The 16700-nt window shown below is 41.6% G+C and overlaps 1 protein-coding gene across 1 annotated transcript; it reads right to left on the bottom strand.

Annotated features, from left to right (window-relative positions):
* Positions 1-1774: 1774 nt before the first annotated feature.
* On the bottom strand, positions 1775-16438 carry RLBP1 (retinaldehyde binding protein 1). The gene is made up of 8 exons (XM_007479354.3): positions 15863-16438; positions 10466-10605; positions 10053-10181; positions 9051-9255; positions 7907-8085; positions 6077-6235; positions 5236-5346; positions 1775-3120 (listed from the first exon to the last, which is right to left on the bottom strand). Exons 2-8 carry the CDS (start codon positions 10475-10477, stop codon positions 2962-2964), a joined length of 954 nt encoding a protein of 317 aa, XP_007479416.1. The 5' UTR covers positions 10478-10605; positions 15863-16438; the 3' UTR covers positions 1775-2961.
* Between the last annotated feature and the right edge of the window lie 262 nt (positions 16439-16700).

Here is a 16700-nt window from a genome sequence, read left to right as displayed (position 1 = left end):
GGGACAACTCTGAGAAGGCTCCATGGGATGGTCCTTCTTTTAACTCCAAGTGTAGGATCAAATAAAAGGGCTAGCTATAAAGTCCCTCATTGCACTCTTGGTCCTTCTCCTCAAGTCCTAGCTTCTTCCTACCAACCACCTACTCCAGTGACTCTTCTCGGTCTCCCTTTATCCTTTGTTCTGCTCCCACAGGATACGTATGAGGCCCAAGAAAATCAGTCTAGTATAAACTAGCATTATTTCCTCATGTCTAATTTCCTGCTCTGAATAGAACCTTCGTTTAAACAAAGGCTCGAATTAGGAATTTTTGTCTCCTTTGTAAGGGGGAAAAGGGGTTATATTTTTAAAGGGTTGGATTTTATGTTTTAAGAGTGTGGTCACCAGGAATTTAATTAATTCCAAAGAGATTTTATTTACAATTTCATTACAAAATGTAGAAAGAGTGAAGCAAGAAATCAGAGAGAGGATAAGGTAAGATATCTAGCCTCAGCACTAAGTAATTTTATATCTGGCCCCCCAGCTCAAAAACTAGGCAGGGGAGTTTAGTCCTCAACCAGATAGGCCTTGGCCCTTGTAGCCCAAGACCTGGGGAAGTCTCTTCAGAAAAATCCAGCAGTTACAAGTCAGCTTTCACTCACCATGGGTCAGTCCAGTCAGCAGATCCTTCTTCCCCTCTTCACCAGCCTCAACTCAAAAGCATGAAGAATTGAATTCTCACAGGAAGTAACAGCTCCTTTTAAAGACATTTTCTCTTGTGTCACTTCCTGTGCCTTTCCCTAATTCTACATCTACCAATCACAGTGACAATCTCCTCTAGGACTGCCCAGAAGGCAGTCAGTCTATTCTGATTCGTCATCCACTATCACACACGTGGGTCACAGACCTCCCACTTCATGATTAAGAGGGATATTTTCACTTTTGGTGATTAGATGTAAATAGGCAGATCTTCATATTTAACTTTTAAGTACCATGTTTATACTTATGGAGATTAAATATAAAAATAGTAAGGGGTTACAATTTAATCTTCACAATCAGGGGAGAGTTAAGTATTTTCATTGTTATAACCAGGGGAAAATTAAATTTAATCTTCACACCTTAACTCATCCTCCATGATATGTCCCTGGTGCCCCAACCACCTCATACAGGGTTACTCAGCCCAAGGTGCCACAAAGGCAAATTTTTCTTTAAATGTTGGACTATTTGGTTGTCACTACAGCAGAGAGGCCCAGACCCTAGAAAGCAAGCTGGCAACAAGCCCATGCAAAGGCTTATGGTAACTGTTGAATCATGACCTTCTCTCATTAAATTTCTAGACTAAGTGACTCTTGTGTGGAAGGTATAAACAGAAAGAAAAGAGCTCTTATGTAAATATGCCTATTTTGCAAGAATAAATAAATGTGTGGTGACCAAGAGACACAGTATGGTGTAGTCACAAGAGCGCAGGATTGAGTCAAAACGACTGGACACTAGCACTAGCTTTAGCTCACTAGTGCTGGAACCATGAGAAAAGTCACTGACCTCTCTGAAAGATCATCTCAGGTGCAGAACATATTTAAAATGCCATATAAATTGCATTGTTATTATTTATTTGCAGGAATTGAAACTGCAGGTAAAAGATGGCAGATTCCAATAAGTACCAAGACACAGAAAAGGGCCCCAGGAATGAATATGAGAGGAACAGTTATAGGATTTTAAAACTTTCTAGTTGAATGGTGTCTAACTCACTTGAAGGCCTTACTTATGTGGACTTAGAAAACCACAAATAAGCATCATCTATGTTGTCTTCTATTTTTATTTATTTTGTTAAATGTTTTTCCATTACTTCTAATCTGGTTTGGGAATGCAGTTGAGAGTTTAGCAAACCACTCTTGTCTTGAGTCGGATGCCTCTATTCTAGTAGAACCCCCTCCTTTTGCAGATGAGATCACTAAGCCTATAAAGGTTCAATGATTTGCCCTCAGTTACGTGATTAGTAAGTCACAGAATTTGTATTTGAAGAGATATGTGTGGGGAAAGTGGTAAACGGTGACAAAAGAAACTAGGGAGATATTGAATGAGCCAAGAACAAGAGCCAGTCAAATGGTTTTCTACATGAATTGACCTGTTCAGGACACCCAAGGAAAATGAGAGAAAGTTCAAGAAGTCAGGAAGGATATGAGCTGGGAGAAAATAATAGAGTGAACAGATACCAGGTGTCAGGAGGTTTGAAAGGACTTTACTTGCCTCAAGAATTTGGGTCTAAAAAAGAGAATGCCCAAGAAGCCATGGAGTGAATCAAAATATTGCTAAGGTCCAGACTTGGGTGATAATAAACATCAGTCAACTGACTGACTCTTTAAGTAACTACACTGTACGCTTGTGATTTGCTTACTTTTTATAGCCTCTGTGTGTCCCCTAGACTTTCCCCAACATACCCTCCAAACAGCTGGCTGGAAATATGATGATCTGTCAGTCATTACATAGGCACTGGTTTGCGGTCAGATCAAGGATGCCAATATCCCATAGTCTCAGGCTAAAGAGGAATAGGACGATAGTCCCTAGGATGAAAGTAGTGGGAGTAGCTAGCAATGAATATATTGTTTTTATCACAGTACTCAAGAAAATAGGTCAGTGTTTATTTTTCTCTCTCCTCTCTGCCACCCTTCCTTAGTTCTACACTTGCCCCATAGCTTAGATGACAGCTGGAGAGTTGGGCTATGTTTCCCCTAGTTGTAGACATTTAGGAAGATTCAGTTTTGCTAGTTTAGTGTAGACAAGACAAGGGACCTCTGATCCTGACTGGGTGCATGTAGGTAGAGAAAGGTATGGGGAAACAGACACACAGGCAACCACAAAAATATATCCCTGATCTTTCACACAAAGAATTCATCAGACTATTGATTTCCTCCAGGACAGGCAGAGAGAAGAGGTGGGTAGACTCTAGGTTACTGGGGGAAGTAACAAGGTAACAAATAGGTTTTCTTAAAAGGCAGTGTCTTCAGCCACAGTCCGGGGTCCAAAGAGCTGTTCCGCTATGACTTTGCCATCATATTTGGGCAGTGTGCCACCAAAGTCAGCAGGCAATATGTCTTCATCAACTTCCTGGAAGAAGGTCTCCAAGTCATCCCCGTGAATGAAGACCTAAGGCAAGGCAAGAAAAACGTCTAAATAGAAGACATCCTGGATGGGGGAATGGGGGAATGGAAAAGGGAGTGGTCTTTTAGCCTTTCCTTTCTCTCACTTCTCATACTCAATCAAGACTACGTTGGTAATATTGCTTGCATCTGGCCCCTTCTCTCTGTTCCTACTGCCTCCAGAAGAAAAACCCAGATGGAATAGTGAATGGAATGAAGCACCTGAAGTCAGGGAGACCAGAATTTGAATCTAGCCTCAGGCAATTCTGGACAAATCACTTAACCTCTGTCTGCCTCAGTTTCTTCAAGTGTAAAATGGAGGTCATAATAACTTTCCAAGGTTGTTGTGAGTATCAACAGTGATGATATTTGTAGAGCTCTTAAATCAATACCTGACACATATTAATTAGGAGCTTAATAAATGTTTATTCCCTTTTCTTCCCATCTTCCTACTATATAAGACCACTTAGCTGGACTATTTCAATAGCCTCTTGACACATCTTCCCAACTCTCCTTTTCTGCTCATCTTCCTTATGAATATATCTAATCATGTTCATTTCTTTGCATAAAAATTTTCATTGGTTCTCTATTGCCTGCTAAGTAAAATCCAAACTCCTTTGTTCATCATTCAAGGCTCTCCACAGTCAAAGACCATTCTATTTTTCTTTTTTTTTTAAACCCTCATATTCTGTCTTACTAACAACTTTAAGACAGAAGGGCATTCTAAGACAGAAGGTAAGAATTTTTTAAAAAGAAAGAAAAAAGAGAGAGAAAGCAAGGAGGGGCAAGTAATTGGCTCCATGGATAGAGAGACAGGTCTGGAGATGGCAAGTCCTGGGTTCAAATCTGAAATTAGATACTTCCTAGCTGTGTGACCCTAGGCAAGTCACTTAACCCCAATTGCCTAGTCTTTATCACTCTTCTGCCCTGAAGTCAACACTTCATATCAATTCTAAGACAGAAAGTAAAGGTTAAAAAAAAAAGACAGAAAGGCAAAGGCTAAGAAAATGGGGATAAGTATCTTGCCCAGGCTCACACAGCCAGGAAGTATCTGAGATTTGAACCCAAGTCCTCCCAACTCCAGGCCTGGTACTCTATTCACTATGCCACCTAGTTGCCCCACCATCCTATTTTTCCAACCATATTCCATATCAGTCTCCTCCAGTCTCTCTACACAGCAGCCAAGCTGAACTACATCCCCAAACATGGTTTTTTTTCCCCATTATATAGAATGTTCATTTTTCTTTTCTTGATGAATTCCTACCCATAATTTACCAAGCAAGTCAAATGCCACCTCCTTCAGGAAGCTCTCCTTGAGTTCCTTAGTTGATAATGACTTTCCCTCAGGGCCTCACATAACACTTGGTTTTATAATGTATTTTCCATGCAATATTCTGTCTTCTAGTGACTAGTGTTGACATCCTAGCTCTCTATTAATCTATACTTTGCACAAAAATTTTCATTGGCTACCCTACTGGGCTGGATGGAATAGAAACTTCCCTTTCTTATTACAACTTTTTTCCCCTCAATCTAGTACTGTGCCCTGTACATATAGCAGGCACTTATTAAATTGAATACATACACAGCAGTGCTTGAGGCTGAAATTTGCAGATCAGAAGGTTTAGATTCTGGCTTTAGAGTGTGAGCTCCTCAATATGGAAGTCTGTTTTGCATGATAATGCATGTATAACCCAAATCCCATTCCTTACCATCTCTGGAGGTGGGGGAGGGAAGGGAGAGAGGGAGACAATTTGGATCTTATAATTTTGGAAAACATATTTGAAAAATTAATACGAGTAGTTGGGAAAATAAAATATCTTTGAATATTAAAAAAAAAGAACATGAGTTCCTTGAGATAGGAACCAGGATTTTATCTTTCTTTATACCCTCACTTCTTAGTGCAGCACAGAGTAGTGCTAAATAAATGTTTATCAGCTGACTAATTGATATGTTGGACAGGTCCCCCTTTAGCCTGTGTCCACTTGGCAATCTGAGCCTTATGCCTTGAACATCATAATAGTTCATTGCTTTGTGACCACCGGTCAGAGTCCTTGGAGGGTCCAGTTCTTGCTCCCAACCTTGACCTATTAGTTCAAATAAAATTAAGTCTTCTTCTACTCACCCGCTCCAGAAGTTTGTGTTTTAAGAAAGGCTTAACCACATTGTAGGTGGTGGTGAAGTACCATGGCTGGTGGATGAAGTGGATAGCTTTGAATCTGGCTGGGAAAGAATCCTGTAGAAACAAAGAAATAACCTCTCCCATCTCTGATTGGTTCTCATCTTTTCATTTGTCCTCACAACCCCCAGGGAAAGGCAGGAGTCAAACGGACCATTTGCCCCATGTTGGCACCGGTGAGGAGGGATACAGACACAAAATGAAGGAGTGGCTTGGCCATAGTCCATTCCAAGAAGAGGATGTAGGTGCCCTTCCTCCCCTTCTAAATAGCTAAGTGCTGGACCTCCTGGAGGGACATCTTCTGTTATCCTGTCAATTCAATTGTAACTTGGAATAAACTGGCACTGGGTAGAGCCAGCGAGGCAAAGATAGGGAAAATGATCCATTTTCAGGTACCTGGGTATTTAAAAGTTTACATTTTAATAGTTTTGTCAGCTGTCTGCTGAGTGAATTGATTCACTTTATAGACTGCCAAGATGCTCTTATTATACTTCATCCTGCCACATGTCCCCATCCTTTCACAAGCCTACATAGAAAAGGAGCTAGCTATTTTGGTTAGTTATAAGAAAGAACTCTCCTTATAATCATGTTAAAAGCACTGCCTTGGTAACCAAGGGCTGTGCGGTCTTCTGCTCTGGAAGGTTTAAAAAATAGATTAGATTCACATCAATTTATATTTAGCTGTAGCTAAAGCCAAGGAGATAAGATGTGTGACTTTTTCAGATCACTTTTGAATGAGTCTAAGAAGTATGAGAATAATAGAGAAAGAAGGTAAAAGTGACCCAACCTGGAGCATGTCCACCATCTTCCTGAGCTCTGAGGGCCTGAGGCCTGCTGCCTGGTTCATGGTGAAGCCCTTGAAGTTCTCCACAATGCAGAAGCCATTAATTTGGGTTTCTTCATTCTCCAGCAGCTTTTCCAGGATGACACAGTAAGCCTGCAGGATCTCCATCGCAAAAGAGAGAAGGAAATAAAGAAAATTTAAGTTATCTTGCTACAACTCCTGGTACCTGGGAAGATTCCAGACCTTGGGATATACACTAACTTCCTCCTAGCTAAGACCTTTTACTTGTTTGATTGCTAGAATTTTTCTTGACATCATTAATGTTCAGGAGTGAGTTCCTTCTTCCAGTACTTTGGGGGTACTGGGGTTTCTGCTTACCTGTTGCGAAAAAATACTTCACTTAACCCAGAATTGATTCTACCCCAGAGTGTAGCTGGGCATTAGCCTATAGGATGAACTGTCCTGAAAATGTAGGAATAGAGGAAGGGGGGAGAAGGGAAGGTGAAAGGGAGGTGGTCATCCCAGTCTTGATACCTTTCCCATAAGGAAGAGAGAATCATCACCACAACAGATAAATAAATGGTCAAAAGACATGTTATTGAAAGGACACTGTTTTCAGAAGAATGAAAAAATACTTCTAACCCCTAATAATATGAGAAATTTAAATCAAAATAGCTCTGAAACTTCACTTCCCACTCATCAAACTGGCAAAGATAAGAAAAGACAAAAATAGTCTTAGATGTACTGGAGGAAGTCAAGCACACTAAGGCATAATTGGTGGAACAGTGACTTAGTTTAATCATTCTAGAAAACAACTAGGAATTCTGTGAGAAAATTTACCAAATTGATCATGCCCTTTTGCTCAGTGATCCCATGATTAGACATGTCCCTCAAGCAAGTCAAAGACAGGCCCTACATGAATAAAACTATTCACAGCAGCATTTTATGATAATAAAACAACTAAAAACAAAGTGAGTACCCAAACTGATTGATGAACAGCTGAAAAAGTATGATATGTGAATTACTAATTGCTTGATCAGAAGTGATGAATATGAAGAATTCAGAAAAATCTGAGATTTATATAAACTGATACAAAATGAAGAAAACAAATCAGGAATATATCATACATACTAATTAAAATAATGTAAATAAATGACAACTAAAGGCAGTTGATTACAGATGATGAGATAAACCTTCCTTATTTTAATAAAGAGGTACAAATCTCTGGGTAACAAATATTGCAAACCCTGTCAGATTGCAAACCAGAATATTGCAAACCCTGTCTGTTGGTTTTGTTTAACTGTTTTCTCTGCTAGAAGTATAATTCTGGAAGGGATGTGGTTAATTGAAGAATTAAAGACATCAAATATTTTTTTTAAAAAGCGTTTAAAAGTGAATTATTGGGGGAAGCTAGGTAACTCAGGGAATTGAGATCCAGTCCTAAAGACAGGAGGTCCTAGGTTCAAATCTGATCTTAGACACTTCCTAGCTATGTGACCCTGGGCAAGTCACTTAACCCCCATTGCCCAGTCTTTACCATTCTTCTGCCTTGGAACCAATACACAGTATTGATTCTAAGACAGAAGGCAAGGTTTTTTTTTTTTTTTTTTAAGAGTGAATTATTAGTATGCCAAGTTACTGAGTGAATAAGAAAGCATTTCTGAAGAGCAGGTCATGGGATATTTTTTATTTCTAATTACTAACACTTTAAGAGGGTTCTATCTAGCCAGAATTGCTAAAAAGTTCAGAGTAGACAGGAATGTAGCCTGAGGTTATTGGGCTCATACCAGAACGAATTGGAATGTCACAGAGAAATTGTTGAGCCCTGCTAACCTCATCAAAAGTGATTTCCTCATAGTCCCAGTTCTCAATGTTGAAGAGCATGACCACACGACCATACTTATCCCTGCTGGAGAGAATGCCTGGATAGCCAGCTTCAATGGTGCAACGAACAGCTTCTGTTGACAGATCTTCAAAGAGCTCGGGGTATTGTTGTCGAAAATTCACATAACCTATAGGTGAGAAGAAGCCAGAGTCCTGAGTGTCCTGTTCCTTTATCTTATCCCTAGAGGTCTTCTGCAGAAATAATTTGTCCTCTTTTTTACTTAAAGATTTTAGAGATTTTTGATCTCCTGAGCTTGGATCCATTCTCAGTGATGTTTTACAAAGCCAGTTTAAGCCATTTTTCCCTGGCAGCATTATAATTTGGGGAGAAAGGGGGCAGCTAGGGTTCTCGTGCTAGGGCACCGAAATTTATAGAAGTAGCACTTGCTCGTGGATTTCATATGACTTGACCAGGGAGTAAAAATTATCAGTTATGACCCTGCTTTTGGAAGCAAAGGGAAAGTTTTCCTGCTTAGCATAGACATTACTTCTTAGAGGTAATCCTGCAAAGCAAAGGGAACATCTAGAGGGAGCGCACGTCATTCTTCAGTGTCTGTTTTGATCTAGGCAATGATAACTCCAATATGTTCCGCCCTTACCCATTCAGTCCAATGAAAAATTTTCTGTCTTGGGAGCTGAAAAACTTATGCCAATGACCTCTACTCTCTCTTCCTTCCTCTTCCTAAAAGATTCATGAACCTGAAATTGAGCCTTGAGGTCTAGGTAGCCAGAGGGAAAAAGCACCCCTGTACATTGCCCCAATTCTTTGATCTAGTTCCATTCCACAATTCCCTATGGCATGGGAAGAAAAGGCTCTTCCTTCCAGAAGTAAGCTGAAACCAGCTAGTAAAGGAAAGAATGATGGTACCTTTGGGGCAGAATCCTAGCACTTCTGAGCTAGAGGGGACCTTAAAAGTCATCTAATACAACCTCTCACTTTCCAGCTTAAAAAAAAAATCAAGGTCCACCAACCAGTGAGTGACATAAAGAGTTCTGAATACTGAACAACTAAGGCAGAAAGGCTCACTGCCTCACTGCTCAGTCCACCTCCCCCGAAACACACCTTGTTCCAAGGACAGGTGCCCAGCCTCACCTTTAAGCAGGTCATAGGCACGACTGACATCAAACTTGCGGGCCCGAACGAAACGTAGGAAGAAGTCATTTTCCTTCCCTTGGACTTTCTCAGCTACCAACAGACCCATGTCATCTCCACTGTCAGCTCGTTCTTGAATAAGTTCCCGCAACTCCCTCACGGCAGCTTCCCGGGATTCCTCTGTCTCATTGAGCTCATCCTTGGCCTGCAATTGGAGATAGGAGGGACTATACAAGAGGAAGGGCCCCAAACATCACAGTATCCATTCTAAAGGATTGGGGGGGGGAGGCAACTGGTCCTTCTAGGGAGCCAAAGTCCTCATTCAACAAGACTAATAGGCTTCAACCCACTTGCCTAGCCTTTACCATTCTTCTGCCTTGGAACTGACACTCTCTATTGATTAAGACAAAAGGAAAGGGTTTTTTTTTTAAAAAGGAGGGAGAGAGGGAGCGGGGGAGAGAGAGAAAGACAGGCAGACAGAGAAATGGGGAGGCAGAAAAGGAGGGTGAAAAGAAACAGAGAGAGGGGAAAGAGAGAGGAGAGAGGCAGAGTGAGGGAGAGAGAGACAGAGAGGAGGGAGACCTAGAGTATGTGTTAAGCTTGTTCTAGAATAAACTCTAGTACCCTTAAAACTACTGTATGTCTGTCCTACAGTGATGATCTAAACACTTAGGGTAGTGCTTGAACTAGTCAGATCTTCTGGACTGAGATAATCTAGGCTCATCGGAACACCTCGAGGCTAGGCAAGGGATGGATAGATGGTAGGCGTGAAGATGCTGGGTCATTGCCTTTGCTCCGACCCTGTGTCCCCTGACCTAGTGGAAGGTCAGGATGTTGAGCTGAGATTCAAGAAGAGCTGCTTCCAACACTTATTAGCTATAGGGCCCGGGCCAAAGTCACTTGGCACCTCTGTGGGATGAAATGACTTCTAAAGTCCCTTCCAGCTCTCAATTTATGCTCTACGATCCTTTGACGGTTTATCCCACTTTTTATCTCCTCTACCTTCTGCATGGTATGTAGGGGTACTTGGCTACACCTTCCAAAGACGGGCCCATGATCCTTGGTGGTGAGTCGCTCCAGTTTAGAACGCAATTCTTGCTCCTCCTCAGAGACGGCTCTGAATGTTCCTTCCTGGGGAAGAAAGGGGAGAAGTGGAAGGAGAGACAGGGAACAAGGAGAACCAAGCCAGATCACTTTGGACAAACCAAGTGAAAGATTCTAATTACTCCCTTAAATGTGTGCTTTTTCCTAGAGTCAGAGGTGGGAATAAGAGGCAAATCCTCACTTTGTGGGTAGATGTCAAGACTGAAAAGAGCATGAAGTCTGCAGGAGATGGGGCCCCAACTTCCACAGACCCAATGACGGGAGAATTAGAGGAAAGGGGAAGGAGAAGGAGAGAACCTGGGGGTACTCACTGCTTCTGACATGCTGCTCCCAGGAAGGTTCTATGAGACTGGAAGGAGTGACTATCTCAAATGAACCCCTCTGCTTCTCACCAGCTTCTTTCCGATGATGGAAAATCAGTGCTACAGTCCCATTACAAAAAGGGTCTTAACTGCCGGTTAAAAGAATAAGTGAGAACAGAAGAAAAACCATCAAATCTCAGTTTTTGATCTTGAGTCAAAACTGTTGCAACAGGCTAGACTGGGTCAGCCCAGAAAAATGCCCTATTTGTACTCCATCAACAAGCACGGGAGGGGGGGGGAGTGGGAGGGGAAGGCTGAGGCTGAGGTGGGGGGGGGGGGGGAGAGTCTAAACTCCTAGGCATCATTCAACCACTAATTGATGTTGTCCTCCTTCCTTTCCCACACAAAAACACAAATGCCTGCATACAAAGATCTTAAAAACATCCTAACCGAGTGAACAGTTCTTGTCCCTACTTCCTCTCTTCTTAGAAAGGAGCACAAGTAGCCATATACTAGGGTTTGGGGCTTTGTTTTATAAGATTATTCACTTACAAAAATAAATAATACAGAAGCATGTTTTATGGGATAATACACATATAACCCAGATGGAACTGTTTGCCAGCTCTAGGAATGGGGAGGGCCTAAGGGAGGAAAACAATTTGGATCATATAACTTCAGAAAGTGTATGTGGAAACTTTTATTAAAATCAAAAGTAATAAAATTTTAAAAAACCAAATAGCCATATACTGATGATAAGAACAATGACTGCAAAGGACTAGCCAGAGGAACTGGGTCCAGAAGAGCCTCCAAGATATCTCCGAATGGGGTTCTTAACTTGTGGTTCATGAAATCACTGAAAAAAAATTTATTTTGATAACCACATTTCAAGATCATTCTTTTCCTTTGTAATCCTATATATTCTATTGTAGACTTTTAAAAAATTAATAACACCTCAGATCGTTTAGAAGGCAGTCCATCTATGTATATGTGTATCAGTATAGATGTGTGTATATATATATGTGTGTGTGTGTGTGTGTGTGTGCACGCATATAAACACACAAAGACATATGGAGGCCATCCCCCAGTCTATATTCATCTCTGGGGGCAACTAGGGAGCTCAGTGGAGAGAGAGCCAGGCCCAGAGACAAGGAGGTCCTGGGTTGAAATCCGATCTCAGACCCTGGGCAAGTCACTTAACCCCCATTGCCTAGCCCTTACCACTCTTCTACCTTGGAACAAATACATAATATTGATTCTAAGGTAAGGATTTATTTGTTTGTTTTTTAAAACCCTTACCTTCTGCCTTAGAATCAATACTTTGTCTTGGGTCCAAGGCAGAAGAGTGGTAAGGGATAGACAATGGGGGTTATGTGACTTGTCCAAGGTCACACACAAGGGAAGTATCTGAAGTCAGATTTAAACCCAGGACCTCCCATCTCAAGGCCTGGCTCTCAATCCACTGAGCCACCTACCTGCCCCCAGGCAAGGGTTTTGTTTTGTTTTTAAAGATCCCTTATGAGAAAGAATGTGATCTACATCTAGAGAAAGAACTGTGGAAGTAGAAACGCAGAAGAAAAACATATGAGTTATCACTTGTTTATTTGGGTAAATAATGTGGGTTTTTTTTAAAAGATTACTCTATTACAGAAATGAATAATATGGAAATAGGTTTTGAGTGATATATATGTATAATCCAGTGGAATAGCTTCTCCGCTCTGGGAGGGAGGAGGAAAAAAGGGAGGGAGACAACAGGAATCATGTAACCATGGAAAAGTATTTTTAAAAGATCCCTCAGATCATCTAGAAGGCAGTCCAGAGCCAGCCTTTCCTGAGCAAAGAAGGAAAGCCTTCCTAGCTCCAAAGTCAAGGGACTGAGAGACAAAGGAAAGGAACCCTTCCCATTGAACGTGGAGGTGGGAAATCCTCCTCATTTGGGAGAATTTCTGCCTAAAACTCTGCTATTTTGTTCCTGTCTGCCTTCCCTTCCATTGTGTGGGAGTAACTAGAGGCTTCCACTAGAATCCATCTCTGATGTCCCATCCTGGACTGGTTATGGGACTCCTGGGCTTCAAAGGCTCCATCACCAGAGGACAAGCCGGGAGAATTCCTCCCCTGATGAGCGACTTTGAATACAGACTGGGAGATGGACTCTATAGATCTCTGTGAGCCTCTGCACACATATAGACACATCTATACTGAAACACACTTGAATATACATCTATACATAGATGGACTACCTTCTAGGTGACATGAGATAAGTGTTATTCATTTTTAGTGTATACTGGAGCCCTTCTGAAGCCTGGTAAACCTATGAAATCCTTCTTAGAATAATGGTTTTTAAATGTGTGTGTGTGTGTGTGTGTGTGTGTGTGTGTGTGTGTGTGTGTGATACGCAGACCCACTTAGCTAAGTCTGGGGAGCCTCATCATTAACATCTGGCCTCTGGGAGATTACATTTTTCTACTACAAAAAAAAATGCTGAAAATCATCTAAGAAGAGGAATTGCAAACTGTGCCCACAATAATGAAATTATAGCTCCTCAGAGTACCAAAGAAATGGACTGAACTTGATCATCGAGGCCAAACTTCTCATTTCAGCTTATACCAAGACCCACATGAGAGCCCGCTGTCCCCCTATCAATCCAATTTTGCTGTTTCTGGTTTGCAGCTCTAGCCCAAGCCCAAGAGGTCAGTCATAGGCATGAGAAAGACAAGGTGTGGTAAGGTCTTCTTCAACTCTTTACTGACTTGCTCAATAACGATGGAAAAATCCCTTCCCCTTCTGGGGCCTCAGTTTCCTCATCTGACAAATTAAAGAGTTTCACTAGATGACTAGGTCCTTTTCATCTCTAATAATAACTTACTAGGTAGAATATAAATAATAGAAAATGCACTCTACTTACAAGATGTATGTCCTTTGTTATTTTATATGTGTATTTGTGTATTTTCTTTTCTCACTTTTCTCACAAAGACACTAAAATAGCAATACAAGCTTCAGTTTCCTCATCTATAAAAGGAGACCCAAGGAGGTTAAGGGACTTGAGCAGAAACACACATCCAATATATGTCAGAGCCAGAATTCAAATTCACATCTTTTGGCTAGATGCCCAGAATTATTTCTGCCACACTATGCTCTCTCTCTAACAGGCTATGATTCTAGGTCATCCATACTTTATATGGCATAGTCAAGGGACAAATCTGTCTTCAATGTCTCTGGAATATAAGTTTACACATGGAATAGGGGAAAGAGAAGAGGCATTGCATATGCAATAAGCAATCTGGTTCGTCTTAAAGCCAGGAAGACCTGAGTTCAAATCCAGATTCTAATGCATACTGTGTGAACCTGCACAAGTTACAGCCTCTCAGTGTCTTGGGGGCTCTTTATGAATAAAAGTCAGAGAATGTGCCAACTAGCATTAATAGCACTAAACTGAACCAGGAATTCCTTGTATCAGTGAAATTAGAGGTCCTGTTCCTGTGGATTGGGGACCAACCCCAGGGCTTATTTAAATTGGCTTTAGCAAGAAGAAAGGGAATATGATAAGTGAAAGGTGAAAGACTTTTTTAATCTTCTTATCTTCTTTTCTCTAGGTACCAATCACCATCTCTGATGCCAGACGGTTGCTCAGTCATGTCCTATTCTGCATGACTCCATTTGGGCTTTTCTTGGTAAAGATTTTGGATTGGTTTGCTATTTCCTTCTCCATTTGGGCTTTTCTTGGTAAAGATTTTGGATTGGTTTGCTATTTCCTTCTCCAGCTCATTTTAAAAGTTGAGGAAACTGAGGCAAACAGGGTTAAGTGCCTTGCTACACACAGCTAGTAAGGGTCTGAGGCCAGATTTGAACTTGGATGAGTCTTCCTGACTCCAAGCCCAGCACTTTATCCACTGAGCCATCTTGATGGCCCCAACTCCCTCAGTGCAGAATACTTTTTGAATTGCTTCCCCATTCTTAAATGCATAGAGAGAAAGTAGTCGGGAGAACGACCTTCCTCTACACTAGAAACCCTGATATTTTTCCAGGACAGAGATCCTTTGAAAATACAAAACCTAGCAATACTTCTAGAGCAATTTTACCCTGCCATCCCACACTACATCAACCTCAGACATCCCTTTTCACCTCTTCCCCCTTTTTGCCTTTCATCACACCCAGTTTTGCTTTCTCTCACTCTCCCCTCTATTAGTCCCTGTTGTTATTCTCTCTCCTTCCACCTCTTTCCTCCCCCCACTCTTGTCCATCTCTTCTCATTCTTTTGCCTTACCTTTCTCTCTCTCTTTCTGTCTCTTTTCAGTCTCTTTTCTATTCTTTCTCTTTCTAGCACTTAGTACAGTATGTGACACATAGAGGGCACTAAAATATTTGTTGACTCTCTCTCCCTTTCTCGGTGTCCCTCTGTTCCATCTCTCTTCCCCACTTCTTTTTGGTTTTGTTTTTTTAATCTCTCCCTTTCCTTCTCTCACTGTACAACACCAGCCTATAGCCAGAGAAACTTGTTTCTGACACCTATTGTTAAAGAAGATAGTCCTCACCCCCTCCCTATGTCTCCATCCTTTGAAATAGCCTAATTGAGACTGGATTGGACCAACCTTAAAGAAAATAGTTAATTGAGCCTAACCTTAAAAATAATGCTGAATGGTTCCCCTGGGGAGATATTTCGGACACCTGAAGCAAGAAACTCCCTTGTCTCCTAGTTATAGCCAAATGTCCTTCCTTTTCTCCATTTACTGGATCTCACCCTCCCATTTTCCTTCAGTTCTGATCCTATCACTTAACAGAGAAGAAGTGAGAGAACCTATCAAACCCTCTCTAAATACAGAAAGTCAAGTGGCCACGCCAACTGGAGACAGACCCACAGGGGACAGGTTCAAGCACAGCATTTCCAGATGGATAGGCAGAAAATTGTTGCCTTCTAAATAAGTTGATCATGGGAGTAGGTGCAGAGGGGCAAAGAGAACTTCCATCTTTGGGATCTATTCCTGGATCACCCACAGAGAAGATGCAATACTCACAGACACTAGAGTTGGAGATAGGACAATCCAGAAAGCTTCTATCCCATAGAACAGTCAAACTAAACAGCCCCTAAGACACTGGTTATTTGTGACAGGCCACTTTTAGCTATTTTGAAATGAAGATGGTTAAAGCTATCCTTTTATGAAAGTGACTATGAACCACTAACTGAAAAAATGTGGTACTTGGCCCAGTAGTCATTTAAAATATTGTTAAAAATCGGTAGCCTCTGCCCCCTTCCTATGTCCCCATCCCTAGAAATAGCCCGATTAAGACTGGATTGGACCAACCTGGAAGAAATAGTTGGGCCCAACCTTAAAAACAGCACTGAATGGTTCCCCTGGGTTGATGCTCCCTATGAAGAACTATAGCAAAGCAGACTTACCAGCAAGGTCTTACCTTCTCTCCTCTGATTCTGAGTCCTGAGACTGGGGCCCCACTAGGTAGCTGAGGTGCCCCAGAGGCTGGTGAGTGAGGAAAGCTTCGTCAAGTCACCAGGTTGGGATTAGTCCTGTCACAAGGAATTACTCACTTCAGCTTTTCACTTTAAATTAGGGAGAAGCCAAGGGAATCCATTCAAACCTCACAAAGAATGAAAGAAAATGAGGGGGTGGATGGGTTAAGGAGCTGGAGTTTAGTGAAATATTCCTGCTGGTGCAAATGAAGAAAGAAGTGTGTTGTAAATCCAGGTCACATAAATGATAACTTCAGGGCTGGCTGGTGAAACATCAAAGCTTGCTATTGTGTCCTTCAGGCCTAGCCCATTAGTGCTCATCAGGGTGGAAAGGAAAGGCATGGGAGTGGAGATCTATTGCCAATTCTTTCCCCTCTCTGCCTCGTCCTTAATAAGGAGGAATCTGAAGAGAACAGCCCCATGATAGGGATTGGGGAGAGACAAAGGGGATTTGTCCATAGGATTGAACCACTTGATCTCTGGCTAATCTGAGCTCCATCCCTGCTCCACAACCTAGTAAGGAATGTGCACATCCGTCTTCTAGAGAGTGAGGGTAGTTGAAAAGGAGAAGTGATTAAATAAGAATATTATTTATGGGGAGAAGGAAAGTATGACTGTCACATGCTGGGTAAACAAACTGATCAGTCATATGATCTTAGAGCTGGAAAGAACTCTAGGGAGAATCCATTTCCACCAAAAGCCCTTCTACTCTGACAGACATTACTTCCACACTGGGAAAACCATTTCAGTTCTAGTTGCTACAAAGATATTCCCTATATTTTG

The sequence above is a fragment of the Monodelphis domestica genome, chromosome 1 (assembly GCF_027887165.1).
Source record: "Monodelphis domestica isolate mMonDom1 chromosome 1, mMonDom1.pri, whole genome shotgun sequence".
In the NCBI taxonomy this organism is placed as follows: Eukaryota; Metazoa; Chordata; class Mammalia; order Didelphimorphia; family Didelphidae; genus Monodelphis; species Monodelphis domestica.
Note: the sequence above shows the minus strand (reverse complement) of the source record. Positions and strands in the feature narration are given on the sequence as shown.